This window comes from Ovis canadensis, chromosome 2 (genome assembly GCF_042477335.2).
Source record: "Ovis canadensis isolate MfBH-ARS-UI-01 breed Bighorn chromosome 2, ARS-UI_OviCan_v2, whole genome shotgun sequence".
Taxonomy (NCBI): domain Eukaryota; kingdom Metazoa; phylum Chordata; class Mammalia; order Artiodactyla; family Bovidae; genus Ovis; species Ovis canadensis.
Window position 1 is genome coordinate 137654571 of NC_091246.1, and position 13599 is coordinate 137668169.

Genomic DNA, 13599 nt, shown 5'->3' on the forward strand with positions numbered 1-13599 from the left:
AAATCATTTTTTAAATATAGGATTAATGGATTATCTCCAGTAGGTATCTCCATTGGAGAAAGCATGTGCTTTTATATTCTCTACATTACTGACTTCCCCAAATAATTTGAAGCTGGTTAACAAAAATCATAATTTGCAGAGGAGTTTCATGGGGAATCCTTTTCAAAGCATTTCCTATTTTTTTCTTATAGATTTTCTCAACATAAGTCTATTCTGAGCACTGGTATCTATCCTACTTTTCTCAGTGGCTCACTGGGTAATCCTGGCCACTTGGATTCTCTTCACTGAACATGAATAAGGACCCCAATCATTAGTAGTGAACTGGAATAGAGCTTCCCTAGTGGATTGGCCTTATTTCTGCCGTTTCAGACTGTAGATACATCAACTTGCAGTTAATAGAAATATTAGAGATTTCTTTAATTTACAAGTGAAGAAGCAGAGGCTCAGAGAGCCTAAGTCACTTGCCTGAGGCCACACAGCTTCCTTGAGACAGGGCGCAGAACAGCCTGTGGACCTTGTGGTACCTAGTTTACTCCTCTCTCCCTAAGTGGCCTCTCAGGGGGACCAGCTACTCAGGGGCTGCCTGGAAAGCAGGGTTGCCACTGTCGTTTCTCTCTCCACAGAGATGTGAACTTGTGGCCAGCAGACCAAACTTTTTGTCCCATCTGCCCCAGTCACCAGCTGGGTAGCCTTAGGCATACTACATTTATACATATTGTAGCATATAAAATTCTATATAAATGTTTTGTAAATCATGCTTATGGTTATATTCCTATAACTATATAAATATCTAAATGTCAGGTGAAGATTTTAATCTGGTTGAGGACTAGGTTTTTGGTTCTGAGGGAGTGCTGGAGGCAGGTGCTTTCTCTAAATGAGGACATCTTTACACGCAACCACAGATGAGTAGATCTTAATCATGGACAAACCAACGTGAATGTCCTCTTCCTCCAGAGACACAGTGGGGAAGAAGAGGAAAGTCTCTAGCTAAAGAGAGGAATAAAGCATGATTGTTCATGGGCGGTAAAGAAGAGATGGTGGCAATAATCTGATGACTTGTAGGTCTTCAAGAAAGCCAGGTCTTTAACCTGCCTGGCCAGAGAAGAACAATAGCATGTGTTAGCTACAAAGATGTACGAAGCTGGACACATGTTCTGTGGCCCGTGTGAGGATGTTCACCATATCCTCCCACGTAGGGACCAGCCATATGTGACCCTGGCTCTTCACAAGAGTGGCCGGCCAGTTATCCAGGGGCCAGGCTACCTGTGCACATTGTTGTTTAGTTGCTAAATCATGTCCGACTCTTTTGTGACCCATGATCTGTAGCCTTCCAGGCTCCTCTGTCCACGGGATTCCCCAGGCAAGAATATTGGAGTGGGCTCCCATTTCCTTCTCCAGGAGATCCTCCCGACCCAGGGAACAAACCTGCATCTCCTGCATTGCAGGCAGATTCTTCACCACGGAGCAACCAGGGAAGCCCACCTATGCACATAAGAGATGCTCAGATTTGGGGAGCTGGCTACTGTCCAGGTCCAAGCAACCCACCAATCTTTAAAACATACAACAGAAATCCAGTGACTTATCAGAGAATTTATTCCATCAAGGTTTGCCTTAGCTGTGCTGTTGAAGTAGAAATTGTATTTCTAACTTCTTTGCCTTCCCTGTGTATGTGGTAAGTTGCTTTAGTTGCATCTGACTCTTTGCAACCCCACGGACTGTAGCCTGCCAGGCTCCTCTGTCCATGGCATTCTCCAGGTAAGAACACTGAAGTGGGTTGCCATGCCCTCCTCTAGGGCATCTTCCCAAGCCAGGGATCGAACCCAGGTCTCCTGCTTGGCAAGTGGATTCTTCACCACTAGTGCCACTTGGGAAGCCCTATTTGTCTTCACTATTTTGAAATCTCAGTTGTGAAACTATCAGTCCTCTTTTTGATAGAATCTACAAAGGGGAGTCATTAATGTGATGTAAACCTCCTCCCAGGTGCTGTCAGGCACTTGCTGTGAGGGCTGTGGGCAAGTAATCATCGTTGTCCACCTGCTGCGTGTTCTCTTTGTGATTGTTTTAAATATTTAATGGAGTCCCCTCCTTGTGGTGAACAGAGCGACTTAGCCACCAAGGCACAGTGATTACTTGCCTCCTGCCTGCCTGTTTGAGTTGACTCCTAAGAGTGGTGCCTGCTGGGCTTGATAGCAAGCTTGGTTTTAAGGCCAAATTCTTTGATTTATGTGTGGAAAATTATGACAGAATGGTTATATAAGATAGTTATCAAGCCAGAATCAAATTTCTAGCATTTAAATTCTGTAGTCTTATGAAGATTACTGTATGTTTATTCTATTACAAGGTTCTGCGATTCTCGAAAAACAGAAAAAAACCTATTAAGTATAACTGATTATATTTACTTATAGTGACTCAAGAAACACTCATTTTCATGGGTTATTATGCTAGTGGGTTTTGTAGTCTAATCAGTCATTTGCTCCACGGTGGGGGTATTCATGCTTGGCTTTCTAAAGACATTGACAGGAATATCATGTATGTTAATTTTCTTTTGCTGTGTAACAAATCACCACAAACGTAGAAGCTTAAGGCAAACATCTGTTTATTATCTCACGGTTTCTGGCATGGCATCATTGGTTTCTCTGCTAGGGTCTCACGGGGTAGAAAGCAGGAGCTGGCCAGTGGCATTCTCACTTGGTTCAGGTTGTTGGCAGAATTGGGTTCCTTACAGTTGCAGACTGAGGTTCCCATTTTCTTACTGGCTGCTGACCGAAAGTCTCTCATAGCTCCCTGAGCTTGCCCTCAGGTATAAGCCACATGGCCCTCTCACAATATGGCAGTTTACTTCTTCAAAGCCAAGAGGAAGAACTCCATTTGGCTCTCGCAGAGGCTCACATAATGTCAAGAGTGAGCATTTTATAGCATATAAAATTCTATATAAATGTTTTGTAAATCATGCTATGGTTATAAGCTCAGAGATGGCTGTGCCATCACCTGCGCCTTATAACATGACCTAATCCGGGAAGTGACAGTCCTGTCATATTCACAGGTCGTGCCCACCCATACTTGAGGAATGGGGATTATACCAGATCTGTACAAAATGGAGAGTGGGCACGTGTGAATCTTAGCAGCCGTCTTTAGGATCCTGCCTACCACAGCATAATAAAGACTCAACCTGAGGCTATACAAAGTATCCCATGAAGTAATTGGTATGTCCTGATATGGAAAAATGTCCACAAGAATTAAAGCAAACATAGAGAAGTAAGTTTAGAATAATGTTTAAAAGTATATATAGAATAATATATGCGGGTATATTTTCTAAAAGACACCTCAAACCTAACATGTCCAGGACAGAACTCACAATCTTTTTTCTGCCAAGCTTGTTTTTCTGTTTCCCTATCTTTATTAAGGCAACTGCACGATGGCACCCCACTCCAGTGCTCTTGCCTGGAAAATCCCATGGATGGAGGAGCCTGGTGGGCTGCAGTCCATGGGGTTGTGAAGAGCCGGACACGACTGAGCAACTTCACTTTGACTTTTCACTTTCATGCAATGGAGAAGGAAATGGCAACCCACTCCGGTGTTCTTGCCTGGAGAATCCCAGGGACGGGGGAGCCTGGTGGGCTGCCGTCTATGGGGTTGCACAGAGTCGGACACGACTGGAGTGACTTAGCAGCAGTAGCAGCAGTCCTTCCTGGTGCAAGCCGAAAATGTTATAGTCATGATTCTCCTATGTTGCACATCTAACTCATTAGTAAGTGAAACTGGCTCTACCTGTAAAATTTATCCAGTCTGACCACTTGTCAACACTCAGCTGCTGCCACCCAGATCCAGGCCACCATCATCTCTGGACTATTTCATGGATATAACTTCATAATCTACTGCTTGGCTTCCACTCTTTCCTTCCACACCCTGTTCTTGATACATTAGGTGAGGTGAAGTCGCTCAGTCGTGTCCAACTCTTTGCGACCCCATGGACTGTAACCTACTAGGTTTCTCCATCCATGGGATTCTCCAGGCAAGAATACTGGAGTGGACTGCCATTTCCTTCTCCAGGGGATCTTCCCGACCCAGGGATCAAACCGGGGTCTTCCGCATTGGAGGCAGACGCTTTAACCTGTGAGCCACCAGGGAAGATAGCCAGAGGTTTAAAGTTTTTAAGTATGTTGTATCACAACTCTGCCCACAAACTCTTCACGGTCTCATTTCACTAGAGTAAAATCCAAATTCACAGTTCTTTCAGAGCCTTATAATACCTTACGCAACATGTTGCTTCATTATCTATCCCCAGACCTCATTCACACTTCTCCAGCCACACTAGTCTCCTTGTTATTCCTAGAACATACCACCCACACAGTGATCTCAGGGCTTTTGGACTGACTACTCCTCTGCTGAAATACTCTTCCTTCAATATCTGTATGGATCACATCCTTAGTTTTTATGGTCATTATTCAAACATTATCTGTTAGTAAGGTCTGACACCCTTGTATTTTTAATCCCTTTTATCCTGCTCTACTTTTTCCCCATAATTTTAATACCTTCTTACATAGAATTTATTTATATGTTTTTTTCTATTGTTTACCATCTGTCTTCTCTCACTAGAATGTGAGCTCAGAAAAGGTAAGAATTTTGTTGGTTTTACTCACTGATGTATCCCTAAAAACTAATAGGCATTATTGTTGAATATTGTTCAGTATTGTTAAACATATTATCTGTTATTTATTAATAATTATGTATTATTGAATATGTTATAAATAGATATGTAACATATTAGATATTTTCAGGAAAAGATCCAGAACTTATCCCAAATGGTTAATAGTGGCCATTTCTAGAGATGGCAAGATTATAGCTTTTGATTTTAACAATTTCACACATGTATATATTATTTTTATAATCATGCAAAATTATAAAAATGTTTAAAAGTGTTAGACTTTTTATATCTTTCTGTGAAATTATATTTAATCAGGCTATTATGAGTCTTCTAAAAACTATAAACTGCCACTCAAAACCAGAATTTAGATAATGCAAGATCTAAGTACACTAACTTGCCTCGCTGTATCTTTGAGGCATTCAGATGGATTATTTTCTATTGCCCTTGCCAGCACAGTTTTGGTTGGATTTTATTCCAGGATCCTTGTCTGAGGCTCTCCCAGCAGCATGTATATAAACCATTTGCAGATGACCTGCCCTGTATCAGGTGGCTTCCTGAAGCACATTCTCTATTTATAAATGCCTTCACCATGAAGCATTTATTCTGGCCTTGCCTTTAGAAGGCATTGTGCTTGTGAACTCAACTCCCAATAATTAGTTGCACTGTAGCACATCATCTGTGCAGCTTTCTGCCCTTTTTTTAAATAGTAGATCAAAAGAACACCTTAAAACAAGTACACTAATGCACAGCCAGCTATTATTTAGTCAATATAAGGTATACTACTCTGTTGCTTAATTTAATCTTTCCCTCCATTTGTATAGTTATGGGTAAAGAGTTTTCTGAGCCATTTCATGAAGAATTTGTTTTCTGCCTGCAAGAAAAATGAACAATTGAACCCAACATTTAAACAAGAAAAGCGTTCAGCGAGGGGAAAGGCAGAAAGTAACTAAGAAGCAGGGCGAGTCTTATGCACGGATGGTTTGGTGGTCTGTGTGTTACAGATTCAGGAGTGGTGGGAAATCCGTCAGCACCAGCTCTCCTGTGCCATGGGGAGCTGATCGCCAGAGTTACAGTTAAATCTGAGGCGTCAGGATATTGAGTCTCTCACTCTTCAGTCTCATGCAGTTCTTCCCTGTAAAGTTCTTTCTTTCTTTCTTTTTCATTAAAGCCTGTTATAGAGAAGTCAATAGTTCTTCCCCTTGCCATGTAGCACTTACGGATAATGGGGCTTCAGGCCCTGAGATCCTTTGACTTAGAGCATTAAAGCTCCTTTCACCTGCCAGATCTTCACAGCAAAGCGCTGCTGCAATCTGGGATGCTGAGTGCTAGCCCGGCAGGACAGCTCCTTTTTCATTCTTTATAATGCCTTCTGGTCTATCAGTTATGCTTCTGTTACAAAAGGAAATGTGCAGAAATGGAACCATTAAGAGACAGGGCTGTGTGAATCTGCCAAGGTGTAATTTGCTCCCGGTAATCTCTCAGTCGCTGACACTTAGTGTAAACCAGTTCGAGAGCCTTTCCAGAGAGTAGGGTTTGGTAGGGAAGACTGGACAATGGATACTGGATTTCCAGATGCCCAGGAGGACAAGCAGAGTCAGCAGAGTTACTGAGACTTGAATAAGGTGTCCAATGGGGAAGCTGTAAGTATGACTTCCCATAGTTCTAAGTCAAACCGACTTTGCTGCCTCAGTGGTGGATATGATGCCTCTGCTTTAAGCCCAAAGGTTGGTTATTTTTGAAGAGTGCTTTTGTCAGGAATCTAAGAAATCATTTGTTGGCAGTGTTCTAGAAGCCTACGTGCAGATGCGATTGGCATAAAGAAATGTCCTTTTGTTTCAGGGAAGTCAGGGGACTGACTCAGAATATCTCCCTCCCTTGTCCTAGAGCCAGAATTTCCCACTGGTAGATTGGCATTTGAGGGGTAAAATATTACCTTAGATTCCTATTAAAGTTGCACATATCATTCTAGGGAAAGAAAACACAGTGAACGGTAATGAATAATATTATGTTATCACCAATTCTTTTAACATTGCCTTTGAGAGTCTGGAAAATATGACAGTATATTTTGATGGCTCCATGAGGTAAACAGTCTTAAATTATATCCATTAACTGGAAAGACCCAGTTAGGACAGAGACTAAGCAAAATTATTAGTATATATATCTTTAATTGGAAAGAACTAGGCACCCCTAGATAATATATTTATTTTAATGATAGCCTCCTGGAAAGGCTACTTAGTCTCACATGGCCTAACATTTGAGATTCTAATGGTGTAAATTTTAATCTAAGAATGATGGAGCAGGGAATCTGTGGAACAATGGAGCAAATATTTCTGGAAAGGTGTTTTCTTTTAATACTAGTAATATTGCTTGGATGACAAAACATCTTACACAGTCTGAAGCCCTTTCACACACATAGTCTCATAAAATGACCTGGAAAATAAGAAAAAGCAGAAAGAAGAAATGATGAGAAGGTGCTCTAATGCCAACATCTGGAGATAACCAGTGTTAATAGTTCGGTGTGCAAGAGATAAACGTTGATGACAAAACTGAGGCATGAAGAGTTTGGGAACTTGGTTGGGACCGAGAGGCCAACAGCTATTTTTGAGCTCATTGACTGAGGCCATCTGCAGACCTGGGATTCCTGGTGCACAGAGATGACGCCTCCATACTTTCTTCTTCCTCCTTCCCCTGCTTGGCATTCATTTTTCAAGGTCTTGTGCTTCTACAGTGGGCTTCATCTCCCGTCTCCTTCTCTTTCAATCCCTACAGAGGGATCACCAGGCACTCCCAGGCCTTGCTGTCTCATGTAGTCATAACAGTTCAGTTCAGTTCAGTCACTTAGTCGTGTCCGACTCTTTGCGACCCCATGGACTGCATGCAGCACGCCAGGGTTCCCTGTCCATCACCCACTCCCGGAGCTGTAGTCATATACACTAACCTAAATTAGCTTAACTTTCCAGAAACAACGGCCATAGCCACAGACAGACAACCAGAGAATTGCTTTAATGATCTTAAAATCAGAAAATTCACTCTCATCACACTCTGTCGTCCTTTTCTCTTCCTCTCTCCCGTCTTGTTGGGCTCATCAGCAAGCAAATCATCACCTCCCCCTCTTCCCTGTTCTGATAGCCAGTTAGTGCTGCCCCACTTCCCTCCTTCAGCCACAGTGGGAATGACTTAGAAACATTCTCAGCGCTCTCAGCCACCTCTCCCCGCCTCCTGGTCTCAGCCCATGCGGGGCTCTAGCTCTGCTCACTCACTGTGGCCTTCCTCTCCTCCAGAACTAACCGCTTAACTTCTGTTCCCGATCCCATTCCTTCTTCCCTTGACTGTCTTTGCATTCAGCCATCTCCAACCAGTCCATCCTAAAGGAGACCAGTCCTGGGTTTTCACTGGAAGGACTGATGCTGAGGCTGAAACTCCAATACTTTGGCCACCCGATGCAAAGAGTTGACTCACTGGAAAAGACCCTGATGCTGGGAGGGATTGGGGGCAAGAGGAGAAGGGGACAACAGAGGATAAGGTGGCTGGATGGCTTCACTGCCTCGATGCACATGAGTTTGAGTGAATTCTGGGAGTTGGTGATGGACAGGGAGGCCCGGCGTGCTGCGATTCATGGGGTTGCAAAGAGTTGGACACGACTGAGCGACTGACTGAACTGAGCTGAACTGATCCTGTGTTACTAAAGCCAGTAGCCCATTTTCAGCACTTATCCTATTTGACTGTTCTGCACCATTGAACACCATTGTTCCCCTTTAGCTCTGTTTAGAAAATAACCTTTTCTCTTGTATACAGGTAATTAATTATCTAAAATTTAGACTATAGAAACAGGAGTTTAAAAAAACTCCCATAGGCAGGGTTCTTTCACGGCATATACATATATTCAATCATCATGTTGTACACTTTAAATAAGTTACAGTTTTGTCAATTGTACCTCAATAGAGCTGGAAGAAAAAAGGATCAGTGATTGCCAGAGGGATGGGTAGATGAGTAGGTGGCATGCAGAGGACTTTTAGGGCAGAGAAGCTACACTGTGTGATAGTATAATGGTAGATACGTGACATTATAAAGTTATTAAAACCCATAGAATGTATAGCATCGATCGTGAACCCTAATGTAAACCATGGAATTTGAATAATAATGATGAATCAGTGTGGGTTCATCAGTTGCAACAAATGGACCACTCTGGTGAGGGATGTTGATAGTGAAGGGCGTGTCACTGTGTGTATGTGTGGTGGTGGAAGGTATTTGGGAACTCTGTATTTGGTCTCATTAGTTATGAACCTATTTGTGTTTTTTTTTTAATAAAGTCTATTTTAAAAGCAAAGAAACAAACACTTCCGTGGACAAACAATTCAAGGGGAACTATTATGCTTATAATTTTTCCACGATTTTCCAATGTGCATAATATGTATTTGTACACCCACAGGCACTAAGGCTAGTGAAAGTGAAAATGAAGTCACTCAGTCGTGTCCGACTCTTTGCGATACCATGGACTGTAGCCCACCAGGCTCCTCCGTCCATGGGATTCTCCAGGCAAGAGTACTGGAGTGGGTTGCCATTTCCTTCTCCAGGAGATCTTCCCAACCCAGGAATCGAATCAGGGTTTCCTGCATTGCAGGCGGATTCTTTACCAACTGAGCTATCAGGGAAGCCCCAACTGGTAGCACTTAATATATTAAAATTTTCCCTGTTTATAAATATCCTTCTACAGCATGATTTTGATTAGATGGATAATATTCCACTGTGCTGTGATTTACTTAACCAACTTCCTCCAGTGTAATGTTCAGATTATTTCTGGTACATCATTAGTACAAATAATGCTATGGCTTGATTTCTTTGGGATGTACATTGTTGTGATGTTTTAGCTGAAAAGAGACAGGCAAGTATATGCATTAAAATTATGTCTTTTTAAAAGTTACTTTTAAACACTTGTTATGAAGAGTGGTAAGCCATATATCAGAAATGGGTAGATAATATTTAATTTTAATTAATTACTTTCTTATGTCCTAGGCTGACCAGATATCTGGTTTTCACATAAGATCGGTTCTCTGCGTACCTATTTGGAATAGCAACCACCAAATAATTGGTAAGACATTACCCAAATTATCAAACTTCTTATATTAAAACAAAAATGCAATTTACTTTAAAGTATATCTGTCTGTTTTTTAAATGTACCCCCTTTTCGTGTCCTTATCAACTTACGTTTCATGCTCTTGTGTGATCTTACAAGTGAAGACTCCTGATGGATCAGCATTAAGCAGGACAATGCACAAATATTTATTCCTTTAAATAAGAACCGATCATTTTGAAGTTGGTGGGGATTTCAGAAAGCAGCTAACTGAACTCTTTTATCTTACTCTGTGGAAATTGAGGCCCAAAAAGAGAGAAAAGATTTGAATAAGGTCACGAAGTGAGTTATTAGCAGAGTCCCAAATAGGACTCAGGCTTCTTAATCCTAGTACATCTCTGTGTTTACATCTATGCTTTTACACATGGGATAAATGCAAAGACATACACTGAAATGTATGGTTTCTGCCTCGATGGTTCCAATATAGGTAATACTTTCCCCTGAATATGGAAATTGTGGGCCAGAGCAGTTTCCAATTTTTCTCTCTCTCCCTGCACCTTTTCCTTTCCCTCAAAACGTCATTCAGGAAAATCTCAAACCTAATGTTAAGCAAGAAGTGGTCAGTAGTTAAAGTCAAGAAGCGGGGAGACAGCAGTTGTTTAAACATAGGAAAATGTGTCTTTCTTCTAACAGACATAAGGTAACTAATACAATTGGGAACTAATATAAATTTATCTCTTTGCTTCACCCTAAGGCTTCCTCTTAAACTCTAAGATAGTGGACTTACCAAAGGATTTAGTTTTCTATAAATATTAACACAATTCTAAGAGAATTTTTTTCATCAGTTTTCTTAATTTGCAGAAAATATTAGTGTTTTTGGACATAAAGAAGATTCTAAGATTTGAGAAATTGAATCTTTAGTACAAAGCCTTAAATTACATCATGTGTCAAGTTTTAAATATATTTAAGGTTTGCTTGTTTGTTTTGGCTCTGCTGGATCTTAGTTCCCCTATGAAGGAACCCCTTCCCTCAGCAGAGGAAGCATGGAATCCTAACCACTGGACCACCTTGGGAAGTCCCAGAATATATTTAAGTTTAATGAGAAGAGAAAGCCCATGAGAAACAGCCTGCATTATCTGCAGATGTCCAATGGCAATCTCACATGCAGTCTTAAATTTATTTCTAAGTATAAACATCTACTTTCTTTCACAAATAAGACTGTAGTTTGCCTGTAACACACTAAAAGCTTTGTATTTTATTATACATGTCTTCTACCATATGATGACATAGCTCCCTGATGGGAAGTTAGGTGTTTTTTAAAAATAAAAGCACTTAGAATTACAGTTTTAAATATATATATAAGTTCAGTTCAATCGCTCAGTCATGTCCAACTCTTTCGACTCCATGAACCACAGCACGCCAGGCCTCCCTGCCCATCACCAACTCCCGGAGTTCACCCAAACCCATGCCCTTTGAGTCGGTGATGCCATCCAACCATCTCATCCTTTGTTGTCCCCTTCTCCTCCTGCCCTCAATCCTTCCCAGCATCAGGGTCTTTTCAAATGAGTCAGCTCTTCGCATCAGGTGGCCAAAGGATTGGAATTTCAGTTTCAACATCAGTCCTACCAATGACACCCAGGACTGATCTCCTTTAGGATGGAATGGTTGGATCTCCTTGCAGTCCAAGGTACTCTCAAGAGTCTCCTATAATACCACCGTTCGAAAGCATCAATTCTTCAGTGCTCAGCTTTCTTTATAGTCCAACTCTCACATCCATACATGATCACTGGAAAAACCATAGCCTTAACGAGACGGACCTTTGTTTACAAAATAATGTCTCTGCTTTGTAATATGTTGTCTAGGTTGGTCATAACTTTCCTTCCAAGGAGTAAGTGTCTTTTAATTTCATGGCTGCAATCATCATCTGCAGTGATTTTGGAGCCCAGAAAAATAAAATCAGCCACTGTTTCCACTGTTTCCCCAACTATTTCCCATGAAGTGATGGGGCCAGATACCATGATCTTAGTTTTCTGAATGTTGAGCTTTAAGCCAACTTTTTCACTCTCCTCTTTCACTTGCATCAAGAGGGTTCTTCTTTAGTTCTTCACTTTCTGCCATAAGGGTGGTGTCATCTGCATATCCGAGGTTGTTGATATTTTTCCCGGCAATCCTGATTCCAGCTTGTGCTTCCTCCAGCTCAGCATTTCTCATGATGTACTCTTGCATATAAGTTAAATAAGCAGGGTAACAATATACAGCCTTGATGTACTCCTTTTCCTATTTGGAACTAGTCTGTTGTTCCATGTACAGTTCTAACTGTTGCTTCCTGACCTGTATACGGATTTCTCAAGAGGCAGGTCAGGTGGTCTGGGATTCCCATCTTTTTCAGAATTTTCCACAGTTTATTGTGATCCACACAGTCAAAGGCTTTGACATAGTCAATAAAGCAGAAATACATGTTTTTCTGGAACTTTCTTGCTTTTTCCATGATCCAGCAGATGTTGGCAATTTGATCTCTGGTTCCTCTGCCTTTTCTAAAACTGGCCTGAACATCAGGGAGTTCACGGTTCACGTATTGCTGAAGCCTGGCTTGGAGAATTTTGAGCATTACTTTAGTAGCATGTGAGATGAGTGCAATTGTGCGGTAGTTTGTGCATTCTTTGACCTTTCTTTGGGATTGGAGTGAAAACTGACCTTTCCCAGTCCTGTGGCCACTGCTGAGTTTTCCAAATTTGCTAGCATACTGAGTGTAGCACTTTCACAGCATCATCTTTCAGGATTTGAAATAGTTCAACTGGAATTCCATCACCTCCACTAGCTTTGTTCGTAGTGATGCTTCCTAAGACCCACTTGACTTCACATTCCAGGATGTCTGGCTCTAGGTGAGTGATCACATCATCATGATTATCTGGGTCATGAAGATCTTTTTTGTACAGTTCTTCTGTGTATTCTTGCCACCTCTTCTTAATATCTTCTGCTTCTGTTAGGTCCCTACTATTTCTGTCCTTTATTGAGCCCATCTTTGCATGAAATTTTTCCTTGGTATCTCTAATTTTCTTGAAGAGATCTCTAGTCGTTCCCATTCTGTTGTTTTCCTCTATTTCTTTGCATTGATCACCGAGGAAAGCTTTCTTAGCTTTCCTTGCTATTCTTTGGAGCTCTGCATTCAGATGGGTATGTCTTTCCTTTTCTCCTTTGCTTTTCACTTCCCTTCTTTTCACAGCTATTTGTAAGGCCTCCTCAAGCAGCCATTTTGCTTTTTTGCATTTCTTTTTCTTGGGGATGGTCTTGATCCCTGTTTCCTGTACAATGTCACAAACCTCCGTCCATAGTTTATCAGGCACTCTATCTATCAGATCTAATCCCTTAAATCTATTTCTCACTTCCACTGTTTGATTTAGGTCATACCTGAATGGTCTAATTGTTTTCTCCACTTTCTTCAATTTAAATCTGAATTTGGCAATAAGGAGTTCATGATCTGAGCCACAGTCAGCTCCCGGTCTTGTTTTTGCTAACTGTATAGAGCGTCTCCATCTTTGGCTGCAAAGAATATAATCAGTCTGATTTCAGTGTCGACCATCTGGTGATGTCCATGTGTAGAGTGTTGTCTTATCTTGTATATTTAGTGTGTGTGTATATATATATATATATATATATATATATATATATATATGGACACAAGGGAATGTTTTCAAGATTGTTGAATTTTTCTAGTTAAACTTGCGTGCTTTGATAGTGCCATGATCCCTGGGTCATGCCCAAAACATCTAGTATAATGTTGGACATGAACTTTGGAAAGAAGACCCACATAAGTTAAATTTTGTAAAACTAGTTTAGCCCCATTGGTAGCAGGCAACAAAACTAGCCTTCCTTTGAAGGTTAA

General features: G+C 41.2%; 1 protein-coding gene across 1 annotated transcript in view; it reads left to right on the forward strand.

Moving 5' to 3' along the window:
- Window positions 1-13599, forward strand: part of PDE11A (phosphodiesterase 11A) — a 429146-nt gene that overhangs the window by 218482 nt on the left and 197065 nt on the right. The window contains exon 7 of the mRNA XM_069577105.1: window positions 9659-9734. Coding sequence (XP_069433206.1) covers window positions 9659-9734 — 76 coding nt within the window. The remainder of the gene's footprint in view (window positions 1-9658; window positions 9735-13599) is intronic.